General features: G+C 46.5%; 1 protein-coding gene across 3 annotated transcripts in view; it reads left to right on the top strand.

Annotated features, from left to right (window-relative positions):
• LOC119450425 (myelin regulatory factor-like protein) overlaps positions 1–12,989 on the top strand; it is a 127,491-nt gene that overhangs the window by 69,839 nt on the left and 44,663 nt on the right. For 2 of the 3 annotated variants that reach the window (XM_037713868.2, XM_037713866.2), the window contains exons 3-5: positions 8,089–8,304; positions 10,271–10,350; positions 12,169–12,326. In XM_037713868.2, the coding sequence (XP_037569796.1) occupies positions 8,089–8,304; positions 10,271–10,350; positions 12,169–12,326 (454 nt within the window). The remainder of the gene's footprint in view (positions 1–8,088; positions 8,305–10,270; positions 10,351–12,168; positions 12,327–12,989) is intronic. The other variant, XM_037713867.2, reaches the window with a different exon arrangement.

The raw sequence follows: 12,989 nt of genomic DNA, 5'->3' as shown, positions 1-12,989 counted from the left end.
CCTTTTTGCGAGACAAGCAGCGTTGACGTGGATGAGCTGCTCAGTATGTACGAGCGTGTCAGTAAACAGAATGGCTGAGATCCAACTATAATGCTGGCCAACGTCATATTTTACCTCGGCGGAACCCCTCGCGTCTGGTTTCGGACCCACGAGGACGATCTCACCAGCTGGGACACGTTCAAGCAACAGATCCGCGACCTTTTCGGCAACCCGTTTGGTCAACAACAGGCGGTACGTATACCCAGCAACGTTACTAGGTACCCAGCACCTCCACCAAATAAATGTTACGTGGAAGCACAGTAGGGAAACTATTTACAAGGTGTATTTACAAGGGGTAGCAAACAGTGGCCAACGTGGAAGCCAGCCGACATCAAAGAAGGCACGTCGTCGCCCTCAGATCAGCCAGAGACCGCCTATGCATGGGTACGTCCCACTACATCGAAGTGTCAACATAATCTTCTTCAAATAGCACGTAGCAATATCATGCAGCATTTGAACATAACAAGCCCCGGTCTCTATGATGTCCACTCTACCAATATAAATCTAATAGGCTCCGTGCTCAAAAAAGGTGACCGTTGTAGTATTGCAAATTATCGCCGAATTGCATAACTGACATTTCTTTAGAAATGCAATAGAAAAGTGAATTGAGACGCCTAAACAACGCCTAAACAAATACCTCTCCTAATTTAACATTTATCGCCTAATCAGTTTCGTTTCTACAGAGGATAATCGACTGATCTTGATTCATCATTTTCTTTGTTGCCGACAAAATTAAATGCGCTACCAACGAATGCAAATATGCTGGATCCGTTTTCGTCGACCTTTCTAAAACATTCGACTCTTATCAGCCACATTATCTTATTAGCCCCGCAATAGACTTTGTTGTCCCTGCCTTTTAACTCATCAAAAGCTATTTTTCTTACGGGCAACAGGCCGTCTACAATAATCTTGCGCTTTCCAAATTAATTACAACTTACAAAATAGTGCATCAAGGCTTAATACTTGGCCCTCTATTATTCTTACTTTATATAAATGACCTACCTAACTCCCTTACTGGAACTGAAGCTTTCTTATACGCAGACGTCACCACAATCCTTGCTGCCGACTGGTCTATCCATTCTCTGAGCACTAAGTTGAACTATGGTTTACAGAATATTTTGAACTGATGCTGACATAACTCTCTTGACATTGGGTACCCTTCTGAAACGTCATTCATGTTGTTCCATTCAACTCAAAAGTAATCCGCCATACAATTCGTCAATTAATTTCAACGATCACATAGTTGATGCTGCTTCTGAGTGCTCGTTTCTGGGAGTGACATATTGGACTCGACCTGAAAATACGCAAAGCATACAGCTAATTGGAAACATGTTAGCCCCTGTTATCATAATATTATTCAAGGACCGATCCTTTTTTTAATTCATCAACTTTGCTTACACTTTACTTTGCATTTATTCAAAGCCACATTAATTACTGTACATTTGGTAATACTTATCTCACGCATTTAGCTCCCGTACAATATTTACAAAATCAAGACATCGGAATCTTAATCATTAGTCCATTCCGTATAAAACTCCTCTGTTTTCCTTCATGACCACATATTACTACCAATGAACAATTTCTTTAAATATAATATTTCGATCCCATTGTTCAGGGCACTTGACAATCTCCCTGCAAATAATATATTTTTTGTAAGTCGCGTTAACACAAATCATACCAGATTCGCCGCCCATAACATTTTTTTCTTGTCGATGATACGAACTAAATACGGAAAGCACACTGCATACGTTTCAGCATTATCATTTTGGAATAACCTCCCTTTAGATATTAATTTTTCTCCATCGTTACCGGCTCTTAAACAAACATTATGTTCTTTTCTTATAGGTAGCAAACTTCTGACGTATGTTGCATTATATTTTACTCGTTATTACCATATTTATGGTTTTTAGTGTTGCCATTATTTTGTGTATGTTTATGAGCTGCCTAATCGCTGACATATTTCTTATTTAGTTTGCAGTATTTTGTCACTATTTGTTACCGTAACAATTCACACTTTCAGTGCTATAGTCTCTCCTCAAAGTTTTTTTTTTTTTTTTTTTTTGCTTTTAAAACGTGCTACACCACTCTTTTACGGAGAGGATCCTGGTCCCCAAACAGCTGTACGCTCTGGGACCTCCTCCTGCTTATTCCAACACGAATGTACGTACGGCATTGAGCTGCCAGCAGGCGCGGATCCAGGGGGGATGTCCGGATGTCCTGACCCCCCCCCCCCCCCCCCCTCAGATTTCTGTATCGCCCCCTCGCTGATAGAGGGATGGCCCTGTCACAAAAAATATGGCCACCAGCATTCTTCAAAATTATTTTTCGTGAGTACCAGTGGTATCAGCCATTTAGAAGTAAAGGTAGCTCGCTCACAAGCTTAGTTGTACTCCGTAGGGGTGTGGTGTCGCGAAGTTGCCGCAGTTAATTTTTCTCATGAACACCTTGGACCTCCTGGCGCCGGCCGTGCCTTACTCGTCCCGTCGGTGACGTCGACTGAACGAGGGGACGTCCCTTTTACCAAGCACGCCGATGTCTGCGCGATCGCCTTCGCGCCTGATCAACTTAGTTCCGCATTGGGGTGTCATCGGTTGCCTCATTTGCTGTCATCGGTTCCGCGACCAACCTGCTTAATGAAAGAGACCTCGCTGAAGCGTTCATATATAAATAATAACAACTAACAGCTAAACCAAGAACTACGCATAGGCAACTTTTTTTTAACTGTAGCACTCATTGTGATCACAGTTACACGTTGACAACATCCAATAGAAGCATATAGTACCGTTCATACGCTACAAGTTTTTCATTTTAACTTCGCAGTTTCATTGTCGTACATTAAGCATAGGAAGCTCAAAGCCGCCGGATCCGTTTATCTGAGTGGGCGTTCTCGCGGAGCGGGGCGATGCCTCGAGCAGCGGCTGCGAAGTGGGGGAGCGGGACGTCAGCGGCCAACGCCAGCGCGCGGGCCTAGTATGGCATCGCGTGGTTAGAGAAACAAGAGCAGATGCGCGCCTTGTGTAAAAGGATGACATCGCGTGGAAAACAAAACATGAAGATGCTGGCTCACTCTCTCGGCTACTACGCCACATCGTTCTTCTTGTAGGTGGCGTCGTGAGTCTTCATACGCGGTTGATTTCCTTCAATGATTTCCGTTAGGGAAATCATTGATCATTACAGACTAGCCAGGGCTAGATATCCCGCAGCACATTGTTCATTAAACAAGTGGCAATCAGTGGCTTGGTGGCTAATACAAACCAATACTTTCCCCAACCCCATTGCCTTCAGTCACTATCACCCAGACGTATACACAGACATATGTAAACATTGTAACAACCGAGCAGATCTTCAACACAGAATCTGGGCATGCCCAAAGAAACAATATAACAATAACTGTTCGAAACCACAACAACCCAGTTTAATAATAAGAAATGAGGAGCAATGGGAGACCGTGCTGCTCAGCTCGGACCCGGATGTTCAAGCAAGAGTAGTCCAAACGGCTGAAGACGCCGCCGCGGCTCAGGGGCTGCCGGCCGCCGTCTAAAGGGGGGACGGGGGAGGCTTCTAGTCATTACCCCCTCCTCTAACCACATTTTGGGCAAAATTAAGTTATTTCTCCCTCTCTCTCTCTCTCTTTCATACGTGGTGATTCGCATATCGTAAACAACCAGCGTAGTGGTTGCCGCGTTGGAGCGGAGCGTTACGCCCGTATTCAAGAACGTTCTTCAAGTCAACAACACCTCGACTCAAGAGAGAAGATAGCACCGCCATCCCTCCACAGAAGTGGTCACTGAGCTTCATGATCATTCACGGGAATTCTTCTGAATTGTAACGTCTTTATCACTCGAGAGGCGGCGCTGTGCTCAAGAAGGTGGAGTGGAGGAAGGCTTCGAGTCGAGGGCTGTTTGAGAATAGGGAAGTTAGTCCTCCAAAGCAAACGAAGGTGTCTCAGTCGATCACAAATAATCTTCTTAAGGAAATCAGGGTGTCCCAACAGAACTCCAAAGATGGACCCGTGCTTACGCATATATAACGAACCTGCGACAGATCATCCCAAATTTTATTTTAAGAAACAATACAGGCTAGATATACCGGGTGTTCAACATTAAGCATTATGGGTTTCTTAAAATTAGGCACTGGGAGGCACGTGAAGACCACCTGCGCAAATAAGTTGTGTGGCCAGGGGGACACAAAGTGAGATAATTATCGCTGTCAGCAGCCGAATTAACTAAAATTGAATAATTAGCTTTTTATTGACAGCAGTAAGTGTGTATGTTTGTATTCAAAAGTTACAGGCAGTCATGTTTCTACACAGTTTCACTTGGAAGAATTCTTCTAGCATGTCTATGCTCCCAGATATCCAACTCCAAATTTTAATTGTCGTTCGCATGATTACGCATGCAAGAGAGTGAGGATCGGCGCCCTGATGTGACGCGGCTGTTGAGTGCGGCGTTTAGTCTGACAACGCGGCGGAGGCATTAGCAAAGATAATAACTGCCCCCCTTCCCCTCACGGCTGGCGAAATAAAAAAAAATCGAAGAACCCGTAACCGCTGTCGTAACACGCGACCGCGAGGCCTGTAAAGATGGTGGCAGCTGCCATGCCGAGATAATGGCGCGAGCGGAGAAGCCGGAGGGCAGTGCCCGTGCGTAATGGTGACTAGACGACCGGGCATGGTCCTTCTTGGCATGATCCTTCCTGGGCTACGCAAATAAAATGACTGCTGATTTCCAAGTATTGTAAGTTTTATTGAAATCAAAAGCAACAACTGCACCATCAACAGCAGAAACATTTTTAGCTATGCTAACGAATATGTCATACTGCCGCTTTAACTTTGGTGTTGTCATGCACAAATCTCAGGACAACACTTCACCAATCAAGATGTTAATGGCCTAAAAATGTTCAAAATGCCTCCCTTCCCCAGCAACGCAAAGCATAAACCGCTCTCGCGTCGAGTCGATAACTCTGCGCAGTACAATTGAAATTTGGAGTCGGATATCTCGGGGCACGAACCCGCTAGAATAATTCTTCCGACTGATACTGTGTATAAACAAGACTACCTCTAAGTTTTCAATACAAACATACCCACTTACTGCAGTCGACAACAAATAATTATTCAATTTTAGTTATTTAGTCTGCTCACAGCGAGAATTATCATCTCACTTTGTGCCCCCCTGGCCACATAACTTATTTGCACAGGTGGTCTTCGCGTGCCTACCAGTGCCTGATTTTAAGAAAGCCATAAAGCTTAGTTTTGAACAACCTGTATTATCAGGCACAGCCGCCAAGCACATGGCTGTATTGGGTAACGTCCTTTTCCTATAAGCTCGGAGAAACCGATACCTGGCTTCGCTATAGGGCTTCTTCCTCTTTCTGGGGTTTTACGTGCCAAAACCAGTTCTGATTATGAGGCACGCCGTAGTGGAAGACTCCGGATTAATTTTGACCACCTGGGGTTCTTTAACGTGCACTACAACGCAAGCACACGGGCTTTTTTGCATTTCGCCTCTATCGAAATGCGGCCGCCGCGGCCGGGATTCGATCGCGCGATCTCGTGCTCAGCAGCGCGACGCCTGAGCTGACTGAACCACCACGGCGGGCTACAGGTGTTGCTCTAGCCATATAAAACGCGGGTTCATCGTGAGCAGAAACGGTGAATTTCGGTAAATGATAAAGGCTACTATCATCATCATCATCATCGTCATCATTGACAGAAGCTGACCCCCCCCCCCCCCCCTCAGAAAAAACCTGCATCCGCCCCTGGTTGCCAGAATAAACTGAAACTGAATTTACGCAGATAAAAGTTCATCCTGTGGTAATCCCGTCGACGCTGATGCTGCTTTGTATATAGGCCCGTAGCACGAACGCGCAGGCATCGTTAAAGTTGTGCTCAAAGGCGAACATCAAGGTGATGGATTAAGAAGGTCTTGAAATATACTGTCGATTTCGGAGACACGAAGTATTATTCGTTTGATCCGAAACCGAGTGGTTTGTATTGGCTGCGAGTGGTGCCTTATGAGGTGCGTGAGTGGTGAAAGCTTTAGTAGACAAAACTTATGGCGTCTGAAAAAAAAATGTTTAAAATTCACCAGCCCTTCCCCTGTCGAGAAAATGGGGGCAAGCGAAGCTTGTCGTCTGTGCATATCTGACCTTCGTCAAGGCAACGTTCGGAAGCCGTCGCCTCGGGATCCTCTGATCGTCGCTGACGGCGGGCCTCGGCTTCGGAAGCCCTCGCCTCGGGATCGTCGGCTCTTCGCTGACGGCGAGCGTCGGCCACGGAAGCCCTCACGCTAGAATCGGCACGTCGACGACGAGCCCTTTCCCGAGCGAGTTCAGGCCGGCGTTCATCAAACGCAGTTTGCTCCTTTGCAGAACGCACCACGCGTGGCCTTCCCGTCCGTTCGCCGAAACTGATCTGAGGCGAGGAAAGCCCGGAGGAGCGTGCGCCAACCCGCTTTTCTTCCATGTTCCTCCTCGCGACACACCAAACGAACCTGATTGGTCGTGCGCGTGCCACGTGACCCGCCTGTCACGTGATCCGTGATCACGTGTGTAGCATATCCAATGCGGGTGTGCGCCGCACGTGATTTCCTTTTTCTCTCTATTTCTTTCTGTCTGTCCTTCCTTTTTTTCTCTCTATTTCTTTCTGTCTGTCTCTTTTTTCTTTCTTTCTTTCTTTCTTTCTTTCTTTCTTTCTTTCTTGTCCCTGGCATGTGCCATTGAGCTTGGACCCTTTCTGCACCATCATCAGGATCGGCCCACACGACAGGGTATATGACATTGAGCTTGGACCTTGTCTGCACTATCGCCAGGATCGGCCCACTTTTCAGCGTGACACCACCACCACCGCCGGCACTTCGCTTAAAAAAAGAAGAAAAAAAAACAGCTTAACCTTGCACTCGGCCGCGCAACGCTTGAAACAGCGAAGCGGGCGATCGTAGCCCAGTATTTTCCGGAAGCACGAGCGTACGAACGCGCCAGCTGTGGACGACGACGACGCTCGAACGCAGTCATATGGTTCGCATAAATGCTTGTTCTGCAAGCGTGGCTGTATAGCCTTCCTGTCAAAACCTGGTTAGAAAAAACGGGCTGTTTCGTGCCGTGGTCTACAAACTGCCGTTTGTGTCCACATGCTGAAACGATTGATCACTGTTTTGTCGATTGCAGGGATGCCGTGTTCTTCTGGGACATTCTCCAAAGAACACTTAAAAAAGATTTAGACATCACACCATACACAATTCGTTTCTTACCTTTTAAAGATCCCTGTGACCCACCATATGACATGTTCATAGTACTTGGTCTACATAGTCTCTTTTGCGCAGTAGAATGTGTGACAGGCACGCTGAACCACCGCGAAGCACTCGGTCGTTTTTTCGGGAATCTGCTGCCTACGTTCGTAGTGTGTACGCTGCTCAAGAAACAGCGCCGGACTGGATGCCTTTATTGGACGCGTGCACATGCTTGCCTGACTTTTGAATATGTACCTGTAGCGCCTTGTTTCTTGTGTTGCTGAAGATACTGCTCCCATGCAATAAAGAAAAAAAAAATAGTGGCTGTATAGCCTACTGCTAACGACGCTCGCCTTCGGACCGGTGGTGCGCGGGTTCGAGTCCCGCCTCGGCAAGAAAGTTTATTTTATTTTCTTTCTGGGTAGTTTCTTGATATACACCACAAATTACGGCTGCCCTAAACAGCTTCGCTGTTAAAAAAGCTCTCTAAAAGCTACTTGCACGTCGTTCTCCAAAATAAAATACTGGTATATGTCGCCACTGTCCAGCGCGTTATTGTTCCAATACAAGTTTTACGAGCTACAGCGCTCTTCGGCTACACCTTCCCCATCACTAGTGTTTTATGGGGCTCTCGGCGTTTCACGAAATATCGCTTGTAACGAAATCTATTTTCTGTACCGACAGCATCGTTGTAAGGTGATCGCCGCAGCTTTGGTGCGTGCATGCGTCCTTGTCATTGCTCTCGCGCGATCGGGTTCGACGAGTGCGACGAGTACGAGTGCGCAGATGATGCGATCGCAACGCTCTTTCCGAAACTGCGCAGCTACTTCCACGATGAGCTGGTGAGCGGTGAGCCCCCGACGCCTGGCAAGCGACCGTGCGGTCCCGCCCCGCCAACTCCGGCTGGATCCGGCCTCGGCTCTCTGGGGCAGCGCGACGCGCTGCCTTCCGTGGCCGCTCTGCTGCACGGCGCTCTCTCGCCGGCAGAGGCCGCCACCAGCGCACCCCAGCCTACGGCAAACTCCGGCCAAGCACTCGGGTGAGCAATTAAGAAAAAAGAGAGAGAGAGAGAGAACGTGTTGTCAACACAGGCGGGCTCTTTCTTTGCGAGTGGTTTTCTTTGGTCTTTGTTATTATTATTATTATTATTATTATTATTATTATTATTATTATTATTATTATTATTATTATTATTATTATTATTATTATTATTATTATTATTATAATGCGCATTTGATATAACCTGTAAGAGTGTTCATTATCTGGTATCTATTACCGTATAGTCACATGGAGGATCTACAGACAGAGAGGAGATGCTCACTTTAGTGAAAACGCGAGACGTTAAATGCTATAACGCCCGTGTCCCGTGCATTGGGGCACGTTAAAGATCCCCCGGTGGTCAAAATTATTCCGGAGTCCCCCACTACGGCGTGCCTCGTAATCAAATCGTGTTTTGGCACGTAAAACCCCAGAATTCATTTAGGCCTCGCTTGTTAATACAAATGAAGAACGAAAGAACGGCTCCCCGTAAACACGCGCGCAGGCAGAGCTATGTGCAAACTATATTACTTGCACAAACCTGAATGTTTTCTTTTTTTCCTTTTTTTTATATGCAATTCTTATGACTGAATAGGTCGGGGAAATTAAGCACAAGTTCATTGCTGTAGATCTCGGTCAATGGGCATCGTCTCTTTGGATCATTTTAAGTACTCCCTATCCTGCTCTTTAAAATGAGCGTTATGAACTTGTTAGTTCAGCCAGGTATGAGTCAACGCATCTGGCGAGCGGACGACTCCAGCTAGTAAATCAACCTCGCTTTACCATTCCAATACAGTCAGTCACAAACGCTTCCTCTCGGTAAAGAAGCGCTTTGCCACATTGGTAGTCTTGATGCGGCGAAACCAGCTTGCAGTTTTGGGCGCTATACATTGGACAAGCGCACCGAGCAATAGGCCTGTTTTTGCTACATTTTAACTGTGAACATAGAGTATTTGTTTGTTTATTCGGTACATTGGCGCCTTGAACGTTTAATTTTGTCACGCATACAACTCTTTCGAGAGAGCTTCGTGGGAAAGTGCCGTTCATAATCGATACCAATATCAACTGCTGCTTTGCATGGTGTTTCAGTTAACGGCTGTATCCAAGTCTTAAAACATAGAGAACTCGACGTGAAACAAGACATGGCACCTCATTAGGAGCCCTGCTACTAATACCAGCTATAATATATTTTCCCTAAAGATTGGCGACGAAGTATATTGGCGTTCCTTGTAGCATTGTCCAGCAGTGCTTGAGTATGGGTCTGTGGGAAAATAACGTCAGTGCATTTCTACGAAAGTGGTACTAGTCTAAGGATTCTCAAGAAGTCGATTTGCCTTGACCATTTGAACATTCTCCGGCTTCAGTTTCGCCGTTTTAACATGTCGCTACAGTTATTAATTGAGCATAGTGCATGTTTGGTAAATTTTTGATTCTCGCATAATTTTCAAGGTCAGTCATTGAAGCTTCGGCCTGGCAAAAGTTATATTTCGTCGAATCCCACATTTTTGTGATTTGAAGCCAGTCGTCCCAGAAGCACCCGGTGTATGCGATATTTCCTGGATAAACTGTGAATGCAGGACCGCAATATGAATTTCATAAATACATATGTACCAGTGGCGCACCGACGGGGGGGGGGGGGGGGGGTTATAACCCCCCCCCCCCCCCCGCCCTGAAGCCGACTTAACCCCCCTCTTTTGTTTAATCCCTTTTCTTTCCTTGCGCATTTGAGTACTGCAACTAAGATGTAAGACGCGCAATCGTCTGCACACTCACAAAAAGTGCATTTTTTTGACAATTTCCCGTGAAGAAATTGAAATTAGTGCTATATAGATGGTATTGGCAAACTGTCAACCCCCCCCCCCCCCCCCCCCCCCTGGCAGAGATCCTGGGTACGCTACTGATATGTACTTTCGGGCATCTTGTGCATGAGCGGGTTTCGTTACTCACTGGATGCTTCGTCGTACCAGGAACGGTAGCCGGCAGCACCTACTTCCGGAGAGTCCACCTGACAGCGGTTCCGAGCCTCCCTTCTCTCCAATCGCAGATGGTGAGTGCGGCTCCTATTATTATTATTATTATTATTATTATTATTATTATTATTATTATTATTATTATTATTATTATTATTATTATTATTATTATTAATGCGATAGCATTATATGCCCCATTACGCGGAAATGCGTCATAGTCGGTGCGACCGAAAGATGGTACCATAAATGGCCGACGGCGCAAAGAGTAAAAACACGTCAAAATGCTCGGATTGACGTCAAATTTCTCAGAGAGGTTCCTGTAAACAAAGTAAATTAATTACATTGAAAAGAAAATTTGGTACATTTCGGTCTCTGGGTGGGAATCGAACTGGGGCCTCCGGGGTGCGAGACGATCGAGCACGCTTCCGCGACGCGACGGCGGCTCCACGGTTCTGGCTGACTAAAGGTGGGCCTAGTGCGTGCGTCATTGCGCACGTGACGACGACGTATCCAATGGGGAGGAGGTGGCGCCACGTCATGAGTGCATAAAATGAGCGCGTTCATGACGTTCCGAGGTCTACAAACGGTATAATGCTCACGCACTCTCGTTAATGCTCTCGTAAGCAGTCTTAAGTATCTCTGCCAAATTTTTATTGTTATCATTGTTGTTGTTGTCGTTGTTCTTGTTGGTGGTGGTGATGGTGTTGTTGTTGTATCCAGGTGGAGGAATGGCCAATGGTGATTTCTCATAAGGGATTTCGCTTCAGTGGTTCGCCGTACCGGTCTTTTCAAACTCCTCCATCCCGCTGCGCATAATGACCGTGTTCATGCAATGGGCATGCATGAGCACGCAGAACATGTTGATAATTATATCCACGTCACGTGGCATATAACCGGTAGTAGCTACCTGGCTGACGAGTGAAAGTATAACAGTCCACGTGTTCATGCAATGGGCATGCATGAGCACGCAGAACATGTTGATAATTATATCCACGTCATGTGGCATATAAGCGGTAGTAGCTACCTGGCTGACGAGTGAAAGTATAAACAGTCCAAGGCGGCAAAGAATCAGATAAAGTGATGAGGTTGGAAAACTTGTAGGCATATAATAGTTTCTGTTGGCGCAAAACAAAAACAGTTGGCAATCTCTGGGAGAGGTCCTTGTCTTAAAACACTTATGATGACCACTGTCCCCTCACTCACCACAAGCGATGCGAACTGTGTCAAAGTTCAACCGCTAGAACATTGACACGGCCACGGTCTGAAGTGTGCGCGCGCATACTTCAGATTGGTCTTGAATTTGAAGCAGGTGGCCCTTCCGTCGTCCGCATCGTCACGGGTGAGGAGGCAAAGGCGGTCGTATAAATGTGGGAGCCGCAAACAGGCGTAATGGCATCGGAAAATATTCATTGGCCCTGGAAAAGCGCAATTCTTTTTTCTCGCAACGTGTGCCGCACGTCGCAGGTTGCACGCATGTCTTGTGGTGCGCTTGTACCGCTAAGGTTAAATAAGCACGTTAAAATGGTAGCATGAAGTGCACATACTTAGCTGAAACTACGAGGAAAAAGTGATCCTGAGAAAGTGGATAAAAGAGGATTTCATGAGGACTTGAGCTTGCAGGATATGAGTAGGACCTAATTGTGATGGGTAGAATAGGTAACCGGTCCTCCTTTTCTCGTAAGACAGTACACTTCATTAGTGCAGTGTTGTCAAAGTAGAGGCAGGACGGGGTGCCACTAAAGAAAATTTGGAGAGTTCTTTACATTTAAGGGTACTTAATTCGTGATGCACTTGTAATTGACGACCGTCAATAGCCAGTGTTTGTCCTTTGAGTTGCCTTTTCATTCTCGACTTTTTCATAGTGCGCTGATAGTCGTCTTTTTTCTCATCTCCAGCAGCAGACGGGACAAAGGTGACCGGTTCCGGCCACGTAATGCAGTCGTCACCGAGGCAGGTTCCTCCGATTCTGCCACTACATCTATCCTACCACCCGGCAACGTCAGCAGCCTCTGTGCAACACCAGCAACCTCCCCCACCACACCTTGGTGCCACGGTGGGCTTCTTTTTTCTTTGCCTAAGCTCCTTGTGAACTTCAGTGGAAAGTGTTAAGAAATCCTTTGACGGCCAAAGACGTCCTCCACGTCCTACCCTAAACAACTGGACAACAGATAGCTTACAAAACGAATGATACTGCGACAATTACCTTGAGCTCCCCCTTCAAAGAAAGCTGCTAGGATCCCTGATGTAGCTCTTCAGGACAACCGACCTTGTGCAATGTTCTCATAACGCACAGTGAATTATGCCACCTGTTCATAAGCATCAATTTCTGGCTCTTTGCCTACTTTTTCTGATGTCCCCTTTCCCAATCCAAGAGTGATTTAGTTTGGCATTTTTACAGCTCCGCTCAGCAGCTTAGCAGAGTGGAAGCGCGAATGCACATGCTCCCTCCGCTTAACCACAAGCGGAGCGAGAAACACGTTCCTCTTACAAGCTGCCTAAGCGGAGCGTCGCTGCCGTCTTTCTTTAGCAAGGGTGGTCGATGCACTGCGCCCTCTTTCGCATGTGCATTGAGGCACCTTGCATCGAGGCACTAGTCGCCATTGCATTGGCGTCAGAAAGGATTGGATTGGTTGCGGATCCCATGCGCTGTGGGAATCGGCTTAAGCGGATCTTTCATTGGTGTTTGGGAAGAGTTGTTCTTGCTTATCAATAATTT

This window comes from Dermacentor silvarum, chromosome 4, assembly GCF_013339745.2.
Source record: "Dermacentor silvarum isolate Dsil-2018 chromosome 4, BIME_Dsil_1.4, whole genome shotgun sequence".
NCBI classification, from domain to species: Eukaryota; Metazoa; Arthropoda; class Arachnida; order Ixodida; family Ixodidae; genus Dermacentor; species Dermacentor silvarum.
Note: the sequence above shows the minus strand (reverse complement) of the source record. Positions and strands in the feature narration are given on the sequence as shown.